Source organism: Symphodus melops (assembly GCF_947650265.1).
Source record: "Symphodus melops genome assembly, chromosome: 18".
NCBI lineage: Eukaryota > Metazoa > Chordata > Actinopteri > Labriformes > Labridae > Symphodus > Symphodus melops.
The window spans coordinates 10,037,012-10,048,017 of record NC_136708.1 but is presented as its reverse complement, the minus strand read 5'-3'; the positions used below and the strand labels follow the sequence as shown (position 1 = coordinate 10,048,017).

The 11,006-nt window shown below is 37.5% G+C and overlaps 2 protein-coding genes across 2 annotated transcripts; both read left to right on the top strand.

Moving 5' to 3' along the window:
- The first annotated feature begins 374 nt into the window (after window positions 1-374).
- LOC306839062 (E3 ubiquitin-protein ligase znrf2-like) lies at window positions 375-6,970 on the top strand. Its single transcript, XM_079367539.1, has 4 exons — window positions 375-1,165; window positions 2,617-2,712; window positions 4,714-4,819; window positions 6,050-6,970. The coding sequence occupies exons 1-4, from the start codon at window positions 838-840 to the stop codon at window positions 6,105-6,107; spliced, it is 588 nt and encodes a 195-aa protein (XP_079223665.1). The 5' UTR covers window positions 375-837; the 3' UTR covers window positions 6,108-6,970.
- A 1,777-nt stretch (window positions 6,971-8,747) lies between these two features.
- On the top strand, window positions 8,748-10,491 carry txnl4a (thioredoxin-like 4A). Its single transcript, XM_079367356.1, has 4 exons — window positions 8,748-8,895; window positions 9,094-9,276; window positions 9,812-9,915; window positions 10,079-10,491. Exons 2-4 carry the CDS (start codon window positions 9,124-9,126, stop codon window positions 10,248-10,250), a joined length of 429 nt encoding a protein of 142 aa, XP_079223482.1. The 5' UTR covers window positions 8,748-8,895; window positions 9,094-9,123; the 3' UTR covers window positions 10,251-10,491.
- The last annotated feature ends 515 nt before the right edge of the window (window positions 10,492-11,006 follow it).

Below are 11,006 nucleotides of genomic sequence, written 5' to 3'. Positions count from 1 at the left end.
GTCCAAGATAAGATTTGTTATGAATCGGCGCTTTACAAAGAAGAATTGATTGATAAATCAGTTTGCAATCAGAATGTTTAATTACAGTACAAGTAGTTCAATAATAATTCAGCTGCTGGATATACACTTATCCTAAATGAAGGATTAGGATGCAACAGGCGCAATGTCAAACAAAAATAACTTCTAATTAACTTTTTTTGAACTGCTTTTCAGCATAATCTATGGGTACTAAAAACATTTAAAATCTAAAGAACAGGAACTTCCTCATAACTTCTTCCCGTGTGTACTGAGTTTACCGGTTTTACTTTGAAGCTGTATTTATCTTTTCCTGTTCAAAGTCGGGTAGTTTTATCGAACTGACTCATAGAGGGAGGAGAGCAATCTCTGCTTTTATTTTTCTTTCCAGACGGCCACAGTTGAGCACAAAAACAAACTTGAACCAGATGGGCTGTGGGTCAACATTCACGCCATTGTTTTCGTCTGAAGAAGTTGAACTGAAGAGACAAAGCTGAAGATATTTTATCTTCTTTATTTTTAACATTTTTTTTATCTTTATTTATCTTTTTTAAAAGGACAAGCGTTCTGTAAAGAAAAAAACACACCACTTGGAAATTTTGGAAATCCGGTTATGCCTCAGTGAGTGCGCACTTTACGCACAGAGCGCTCCATGAAACTTTGACATGTTGGATCAGTGTCTCTCTATGATTGTTCACGTGTAAAGCTGCATTTCTTTTGTTGCTGGAACTTCTTAAAAATACTTTGCAACCATGTGGAGTGGATAAGAACTTTAAAGTGCACAAAAAAAACCTAAGGCTGTGCACCAGATAGGCCTACAGCATGGGAGCCAAACAGAGCAGCGCAGTATTTGATGGAAGAACTCGAGCTTATTCCAGCTCCGATCTCCCATCTGGAAACTCCAGCGGAGGGGAAAGGATTGCGGGGTTTAGGTACACCAATGGACCAGATGGCCCACGGATCCGGTATACGGGGGGTGGGCCGACCAGCTCCGGGTTGAGTATACCGGCTGGCGGCAGGTCAGGATCACACGTTCTCAATCAGAGCCTCGATGGCACGGATGGGGATGAAGAGGGCCAGCTGCCTCCTGAAGGCCACAGGTTGCTTATAGGCTCCCTGCCTGCTCACCTGTCCCCTCACCTGCTCGGAGGTAAGATTGTAATCGTCCTAATTACCAAAAATGTATATCATACGACATAAAACATCTGTAAACAAGCATGTCACGCTCATATTAATGATGTGTTTTTACTCAGGACATTTATGAGTCGTTGGGTTTGCCGGTTTTCTAATTGTCCCTGAAGTACACTCTGTTCTTGTTACTCAAAGCAGAGGCCCATGCAGTGTTGTTCAATATCTTTTGCATTACTTTTAATGGTTGATTTGTTTACTGTAAATTAGGTCCTTCTTAAACACTGTGTTTGATTTATGGAGAGAACAGGACCATAGTTTTTTTATACTACAATACACACTGTATGTCTGCACCGTTCATTTCAAAGTTACTTAGTATTTTTCCATTTGACATGTGATACCTAATGGTAATAGCAGTATGATGACTGAGCTCTTTGTTCACCACTTTGGTAGTTTTATTGTCGCCACAGGTGTCTCCTCTGTTCTCATTTGTTTTGCCGTCTGCCTTATGCCTTCCTCCTGTATTAGAAAAATGGCTTGTTTTTCACTGAGAGGGAAGAGTGCATAATGTAGGTCGGCAGATAAGGGCTTCCTGCCGGTTACACATTGCCTGACACACACACACACACACACACACACACACAGAGAGAGAGAGAGAGAGAGAGTATACACACACACTTCCTGAAACTGTGTAGCTGCTTCACAGCTGGTAGGTTGTCTCAAGACAGGACCATAGCATTAGTCACTGAAAGTCAAGCAGAAGTGCCTTCTCAACGCTCTCATATCCTGGTCAATGTTTAGGTTTAAGTTACTTAAACCTAATAACGTTCCATCCTAAATGCTGTTGGTGTGTCTGTTTCCTTATTTCTTTTTTTACAACGTTCATTAAAATCCTGACCAAGGTTTTGGGCTCCTCTCCATCATTCTACTGCCATCGGTAATTTCCCTGACGAGGAAGTACAGTCAATATTTCAGCCATTAATAACCTTTGCACGTCAGTATGACTCTGCAGGTCTGACAATGTGTGTAACCCTTTTATTTAAAAAAAAAAAAGACCATTTCTGCATTATGCTGATTATTATGTCTTTCCTTTAGTGAGGTGTTTTGATATTTAACAGGAAGTCAATTTATCTCAAGTCTAGCTGCACATATGTGCAGTTAATATGATGCTCAGGGTCAGACCATCTGTGTCAAATTATGAATTAATAAATGCCTTCATTTATTAATGGAGAACAATAAAATATGCAATAAGTACATCTCAGCTCGAAAATGTGTTTGGAGTCGGATTTTTGACACCTGAAGATTACGTGATTAGCGAATCAGATTGTTTACAGCACACAGAGAGCCAGAATGTCCATGGGGGTGTAAGGCCAACTGTAAAAGATCAGCTATCTCAAACTCACATGTTTACACGTCAATAAAAAGTTAAGAGACAGAAATTAGCATGTTTTTGTTTTTGTATTTTCCACACAGGTTTCCACTGTCCTCTTTGCTCCAAGTTTATGGCAGCGGATGAAATCGAGAAGCACCTGCTCATGTGTTTCAGCAAAACGCGCCTCACCTACAACAGTAAGACATCAGAGGGGGGTGAAAGTAGGGGGGGATTGGTGTAAGATGTCATGGAAGATTATTAAGGTCCATTTTATACTTAAGTATTTTTGACAAAAATACCTTATCTGTTATTCCTCAGATCAGCTAACATTCTTTTCAAAGTAAACGCACAAACATTTGTGTAAAACAGAATAATGGCACTAGTGAGTGAAGGAAGGCTTTTTTGCAGTCCAGTTGCAAGCTGTGGATCAGTAGTAAAGATAGTTGTTTCTTGATCCCAGCTGCTGTGGTCCACATGTTAAAGTTACCTTGGGAAAGACAATGAACGTTAACTTGTTCCTGATGGCATAAACAGCAGCACTAATGGGATTAAGTGTCACTCTGCATAGCATCTGGAATGTGAGAGGTCGTGTAAAAGCACTTGAGTGGTCAAAACAGGAGAAAAGGCCATATAATTATAGTAATAAGTAGCCAGAGTGAATAAAAAGCTCTATTATAAGTACAAGAATGTAAAAGTACTTTATGTGCAAAACAATGTCTTCTGTCAGTTAGATCATTACATTTGAAAATGTTTCCCAATTTGTTTTCCTTCCAAAGACACTCATCTGTGCATCATTCAGTAAACAGAACATGCATGGCATGGTTGACATTTAGATCAACAACGCAGGATTTGGTAGATGAGGAGCTGGCCGGTTCAGCCCTAAACTCAACGTGTTTGTTTTATACTTGGCCACAGAGCATGCCATTTGTTGTTTAACCAGCACTACAGTTTAATGTGTTTGTGTTGACCAATCCACAAAACCACTTTATTTCTATGGGGACACGTTTTAATTCTGCCGTGTAATCTATGTAATAGAGTAGATTCTATTATTGTGTTTGAAAATGTAAGGAGTGAAAGAATAAGATAGACGTCAATGGAAGCTGTCAGGTACAAGCACATGGAAATTGTACTTAAATGCAACACAAAAGTGTACTTATCTAGACTCTACCTCTTCTTCCGTCTCCCCGTCCTTGATAAAAGTAGAACCAGTTTATTAGATTATTAAACAATCCTTGTAAGAGTCTTTACTTTCATAAGTGCGTCTTATCAGATTGTTAAAATATTTCCAGAATTGTTCACAGAAATGCTCCTACACCTACTAGATAAATAGATAAAAGTCCTAAAAGTCAGCAACAGTACATTAATACAGACACCAACATGAAAGTAGCAGAGCACATGGTAGTGAACATGCACCTACATGTGCACATGCAGGAAAGGGAAACACATTGTGTCTGTTGTCAGACAGCTTTCACACACTTCCTGCAGTTAGAAACATCCCATGCTTTACAGGGTCGCATGTCAGCAAATAAGAGCAGGTTAGTCCTCCTCTTTTTTGAGCAGAGATCTGCACATGCACGTTATTTGGCTTGGCACACACCCACAGCAGCATGCATGCTACTGATAAAAAAAACGGTACCTATGCAACCATGAAGTAAACTGTGTCTGAGTTTATTACACATTATGGAAACTTATCCAATTAACTTCAAGCAATTTAACATATCTTTAGAACATTTTATGCTTGTAAAAAACTTCAAAACTGCTACTCAGGTTTGCTCATAGCCCCAGGTATTGACACGAGCTCTTGTCATAGTTAAATATGCAGGTTAAATTGTCACACAAAAGAACAAGTTGTCATTGACTGATCTAATCCAATCTAGATCTAATGACTGATCCATGTTATCTGATCAGCAATACCATTTTATTTGAGTTATTACAATTTGTCATCAAGATAAACAATAGCTACAAGGTGAAAACAAATCTTAAATAACACTTTATATTTCCAATATAGACTGAAAAGTCGCCCTCTTTGCTTTATACAAAGAATACCAGTCAGCACTTGTCTGCAGGTGACACCAACTATTTACGAACCAAAGGTTAAACAGCTGCAGGGTTCTGAACCAACAGAACACTTGATGCATGGAGGTGTGTACGAGGCAGCTCTTTTCTCAGTTTGTTTCTTTCCATGTTGTCTTGATCAGAGGACATCTTGTCCAGAGACTCTGGGGAATGTGCCATCTGCCTGGAAGAGCTGGAGCAAGGAGACACCATTGCCAGGCTGCCCTGCCTGTGTATCTACCATAAAGGGTAAATTACACACACACACAAACCCACACAAATTAACAGATAAGTTGGAAAAAGTCAGACAGATGCATAAAAGGCATTTTGAAAGACAGTTCCGGTTAATTTTATAGATAACATTTTGGATTTTTTTGGGTTGTTTTCTTTTCTTTGGTTAAAGAGTAGATTTAGGCTTTTGGCCTACGATAGCTCTCTCAATTTTAACTGCAGTCACTATCAAGCAACTGCAAATGGTTGGTTTAATTAGGTTAGCATGCTTAACAGGTGCCCTTTATATGTAACCAAGAAAGAGTATCTCTTTTTAGTATTAAACAAAGGGATACACAATGTTAATGAGTGAACATTTAAGTTGCTGAAAGGTTGTTGTTTTTTTTACCTTTGGACTGAGCCAGCTGTGTCCCTGTTTTCAGGCTTCATGCTAAACTAAGCTAACATGCTAGTGAGAGTAAAGACTAAATGTATATTGTTTGCCTTCTAAACAGAGTAAATAAAGATATTACTTACACTTTCAAATCATTTCTTTAATTTGGAAAACAATATTTTCCCTTGTTAGTCACTTATTTGTTGAAATGACAAATTTTGAGTAGCATAAGTAACCACATTTTTAAATGTGACAGTCATTTGAGGCTGATATAAGAGAATGTATTGAAACATTATGAGGTGGATAGAGAAACATGTCACTTCAGTTTTATACTAAATAATTACAGCTGAAAACATAAAACACAAAAAATAATTTGATGTTTAGGCCATTGCTTTCTTGCTAAGAGCTATTTAAGAAGATTGATTGGAGTCCTCCAAAGACCCATTAGGCTATAAATGCCAGTTCTATTCAAAGGTGAAAAAATCAACAAAGCAAGCTCTGATGTGTTGGCTCGTGCACTTCAGACATGGTTTTTGAATTTTGACTGTTTTGACTGAGACAGACAGTCGTTTTCCCATGTTGCTGACCTTTGTACTTAATGTAGCTATGCTAAGGTAACCTTTCACTCACAGGAGGCTCTCTATCCTTAAATTCAACAGACCGATATAACAAACACATCAATCATCTTACGCTCATGAATGCCAATTAATTTATCCAGTTAAAGGTATACAAAAATGTATTTGGAAAAAAACCCCACAAACACAAGGTAATATGGTGTTATGAAGAAATTATTTTATTGAAAAGTTTTAGAGGAGATCAGTCGAATTGATATTGTGTTTCTGCTTTGTTCTCAACACCTGCTTTTCCTGTTTCAGGTGTATAGACGAGTGGTTTGAGGTGAATCGCTCATGTCCGGAGCATCCTGCTGACTAAGAGCTAAACAAAACAATTCTCTCTGACTATCAGTCTAATGTTCATCACTGTGGTAGACTGTGTGCCTGACCTCATCCCAAAACTGTGTGTTCCAGCCAAGCATCAGTGCTCTTCAGGGAATATAAGACGTTATTGCATTCAAGATTTATCATGTTGCCTGATGGGAAACCAATGGACTGTGGATGTGTTTCTCCTGACATCACGGCCTGTTCAAAGAACCACTGATGGACTTATTTGTCTCTAGAAAATATGTGAATGGTTTTTTTTTTATATTCTTTTTATGCTACCTACTGGCCTTAAGTAGCTTCGTACAACCTGGAATCTGAACTGTTTTGTTGAACTGGGTGGTGTTCGAAAACAGAGGACTATAATAAACATGGGAGGGAGTCACCTCTCTTTGTTAGCAGTGAGCAAGGTCGCCTGACTATCAGAGAATTGATCAGGAGAGTGAAGGAGGATGTTGTGCAATGTGAAAAACAGCCATACAGAATTTAAACTTCAATATCAGCTTTAAGGGAGGATTATAGTGTTGATGGTTGTTCGGAAATAGATCTTAATTTCACTGTGGCTATCATTGTTAAACAATCACATGTCCATAGACTGAAACAGTATGACGTGAAATAGTCTCTAATCAACTTGCCATTCTGAACCACAGTAATGTGATTGTGTAGTTTTGCAGTGGAATAAAAACATAATATAAGTCATATCTAAAGATGATTTATAGTCTTATAAGGAGTGCCATAATATGCTGCTATGTCGTAGACTGGAGAAATTTTTGTATAACCTTTTTTTTTTCTTTTTACTTTGTACTGTAATAATTGCACATCAATAAATGTTTGTATTTGTGTCTGGCTAAATAAGAATCTGATGAAAATTGGTGAAACACTCCAACATGTTCATTCATGTGTGAGGGATGGATTTTTTCTGAGGATCTCGGGATACTGATAAGAAAAAGATAGCCCTTTGTCTCATGGATAAACCATTTTTATGAGCCCTTATCTTGTACCAGCTGTGAGGACTTAGTCTATATATTTAAATATGTTTTTTTTTGTTTTTTTTATTTTATCTTTTGTTTGGTGACGATTTACAGATTATTTTTTCTTTTAAATAGTTTTTTGGCCTTTATTGGATAGGACAGCTGAAGAGAGACAGGAAACATTTGGCTGAGGACGAACCCGAACACAAAGCAGCTGCGACAAGGATCAGCACCCAATGATTTAGACATTTAGGTATCAAGGTATTTTGGTTATGCAATTCCAAAACATCATGATGATGATAATGATGATGATGAAACTCTGTCAGCTGAGAGAAGGCAGTGAGGAAAAGTTATGACTCCATGGGGTGGGCATGCTGGGACAAGGTTCAAATGTTCTTTCGTGTTGTTGCAGAATGAGCAGTCTTGAGAAATGTCAGCTTTCAGTTTACCTAAGCTGTTGCACATTAATACATCTGTGTTACTTTGACTTTATTTGGTAATTCTTTAAGTGTGATTACTCAAGAAAAGATAGCACAGGAGAGCCAGCTTTAGTCTTCTATTTACCCTTTGGATGTTTTTCTTACCAAGGAGACTCATTTATATAATATATGCTTTGGAACTATTTTATGAAGGTAATTGAACTGGTTGTCAATTCACGAGGTTGTCAAATAGTTTAATACAAGAATTCTCGTAGTTTGTAGCTTAAAACAACATATATGTAGTACATTAATTATGTTAAACATATTAAGTACCTTTTCATACATACATCATTAAGTGCTTTATCAGGGCATAATACAAGAACAAAAACATTAAAAGTGAAATGCCTCATAGGACTTGTTCAATAATGCAAAACTAAGTACAAAGTCTAAAAACTATCTATCTAAAACTATCACAACTACACTACACTTTTACATTTTTTAGGCAACTTGTTTTTATCTGACAGGCCTCCAACATATTTCTAGTTTCCATGATAAATGTCTCATATTTGTTTTTTTGTTGTTGAAAATGGTAAAAACACATAAACAAGTAGGCTGTAACACACATGATCATATGCTGTTTATACTGGTAATACTACACGTAAAGTTAACACTTTGCATCCGCAACCATGATGTCACATGTATATGACGTTGTTTATCAAACAAACAGAACAAAGACTTCAAGGAAGTAGAAGAGATAAGACAGTTCCATCTAGACTAAGATTTTACCATTCTAGATTAAAAAGAAAAACACATACCCTATTTATTGGGAAAAGTAAACTCAGAAATATGTGAATACTGTAATGCAAATAAAATGCTGAACACATTCTAATGTGTTGTGTTTAATACAAAACAGATAGAAAAAGATTAAAACAAAGGTGAAATAATGGAGGAGATTCTGGGAACAAATAGGGATAAAATGTGGGATAATTAGGACACTGGATCCTGTAAAAGAAACATGTTTTAATGACATTTGAAAACACAGACACACACACACACACACACGCACGCACAAACACACTATGTTGTGAGTGTAATTTTTGCAGGACTCCTTGAAAAAGATGTTTTTAACCTCAATGGAACTTTTCCTGGATAAAAAAGGTAAAATAAACACACCGAATATAATCCCTTTTTTAACCGGCTGTCTTGTTCCTCACTCCAGCCCAGTAGTGGGCGCGCGCGCTCTCTGGTAACCTATCAATAAAACAACAGAAGAAGAACAAAGAACGTAACAGTGGCGTGAAGCTCCTCCGCGGCAGTCACACTTATCTGTTAATAATAAAATATACGCGTTTACTACGCAGAGCTGATAGTTATCTTTATTTTTGTATTTAAGGTAAGAGTTTCTGTACATATGACCTACAGTAGTAATGTTTCCTTCCAGATGTTTCTTGGCTCACGTTCTTTAGCCTGCATGTAGCTACAGGAGGAAGACTTTCGATCACACTAACTGAACCTTTCATATCCAGAGAAATACTAATGTTACCTACATGTTAAACTTACTGCCTAAATGTTTTATTTACCTTTCTTCCAGCTTGGGAAGTAACACAAAGAATAAAACAAGATGTCGTACATGCTACCTCATCTTCATAATGGCTGGCAGGTAGATCAAGCCATCCTCTCGGAGGAGGACCGAGTCCTTGTGATCCGCTTCGGACACGACTGGGACCCGACTTGTATGAAAATGGACGAAGTTCTGTACAGCATCGCTGAGAAGGTGAGATTTATGTTTGTTGTGTTGTGATGTTAGCTTCGTTAGCTTCTGTCATTACGTGAACAACAGCGCCGCCTGCAGACGCGCTGTGATGAATGCATGGACGCTTAAAGAGAGGTAATAAAGTATTTAAAACGTCGACTTAAGTTACATTAAGTTTTATGGGAACAACAACCGATACCAAGATGTTTACACTTCACACTCATTTTATCATCTCTCACAGAGTTTATTTTTGTTCTTTTGCTGATTTTACGGTGATGATTTCCATATTGTTTAAGGTCATCTTATCAGAGGTCAGCTATTTGTGTATGTGACTTTAATTATTGAAACGCTAATATCAGTCAACGGCATGCTGAGCTACAGTTCATTTCTTTCATTCGACTCACCACATAACACATGTAAGTGTCACACGAAGAACCCTCTGTGTTTAATGCAAACACTTTTTATACTCTCTGATCAATAGTCAGAGAGAATTGTTTTGTTTCAACTCTCTCTATGTTCTGACTGTTGAACTGATGATCTACGCTCATCCCGACAGGTCAAAAACTTTGCAGTCATCTATCTGGTGGATATCACAGAGGTGCCTGACTTCAATAAGATGTACGAGTTGTACGACCCCTGCACAGTCATGTTCTTTTTCAGGTATGACGTTACTTTGTCGATGATGTAAATGATTGTGATTTTAATGGACTTGTTTGCTCTATGATGGCCTTGTGCTTATGTTTTAAAGCCTTCCTGTCGGTCATACTGGGTGAACCTCAGCTTTATTTTCAAAACGTCCCCTGTTGTTTGTAATTCTTTGCAGGAACAAACACATCATGATTGATTTGGGAACAGGAAACAACAACAAGATAAACTGGACAATGGAGGACAAGCAGGAGATGATTGACATTGTTGAGACCGTGTACCGAGGTGCGAGAAAAGGAAGAGGTCTCGTCGTGTCTCCTAAGGATTATTCTACCAAATACAGATATTGATTGTTTTTGATTGTTTTTTCTCTCATATTTCGTGACACAAGACAGAGACTAAACGTTACAGACGTCAAGGAAGATCTTTTTCAACATTTTTGTTTCAGCTTCCAGTGCATCAGGACAATATGGTCATGACTGTGTTACATTGTGGATTTTTTAAATTGTGTGTTCAGATTGACATTCTGATTTAGCTTCTCATTTATACTCACTCATCAAATGTTGTAATAAACATGGATGCATATGTAAATGTTATTGTATGGATTCATGTGGGGGGGTAAAAGATGAGGCTTAATAGCATGACTTGTACCCTGTTAAGACTGACCAACAAGACAGGGTGATTAGTTCAGTGACGAGGGATTTTTAAATGATGCCTGCACTGCGGCGAATACAGTTTTAGTCCTTGTTTCTAACATAGTTTAAATTCTGTAGTTTGGATCCCGGTAGATCATGCATTAAAGACTAAATGTGGTGACTTAATAGATAATGATACCTGTAATTTATAACGCACTTTACTTTTAAAGCAAATCACAAAGTGCTGCAATTTGGAATAAGAGCATAAAATTAATCTGAAATGGAAGAAGTAAAAGCAGGTGGTTAAAAACCTGAGCATAAGAACAGATCTGTGTTTAAAAAAAAAAAAGGAAGCTCTTTTGAAGAGAAATGTTTCCAGCCCTTTTTTGTAAAAAAGACACTTAACACAGCCACTGAAAAAACAGGAACAATATTAGTTAAATGGAAATAAATTTATGAGGACGACTTTCA

What these genes read in the sequence shown, in the direction of transcription:
- LOC306839062 (XM_079367539.1), top strand. Translation starts at nt 838, where the DNA reads ATGGGAGCCAAACAGAGCAGCGCAGTATTTGATGGAAGAACTCGAGCT. An exon ending in GTCCCCTCACCTGCTCGGAG is followed by an intron (nt 1,166 to 2,616) that starts GTAAGATTGTAA and finishes TTTTCCACACAG; the next exon opens with GTTTCCACTGTCCTCTTTGC. An exon ending in CTGTGTATCTACCATAAAGG is followed by an intron (nt 4,820 to 6,049) that starts GTAAATTACACA and finishes TTCCTGTTTCAG; the next exon opens with GTGTATAGACGAGTGGTTTG.
- txnl4a (XM_079367356.1), top strand. Translation starts at nt 9,124, where the DNA reads ATGTCGTACATGCTACCTCATCTTCATAATGGCTGGCAGGTAGATCAA. An exon ending in TGTACAGCATCGCTGAGAAG is followed by an intron (nt 9,277 to 9,811) that starts GTGAGATTTATG and finishes TCATCCCGACAG; the next exon opens with GTCAAAAACTTTGCAGTCAT. An exon ending in ACAGTCATGTTCTTTTTCAG is followed by an intron (nt 9,916 to 10,078) that starts GTATGACGTTAC and finishes AATTCTTTGCAG; the next exon opens with GAACAAACACATCATGATTG.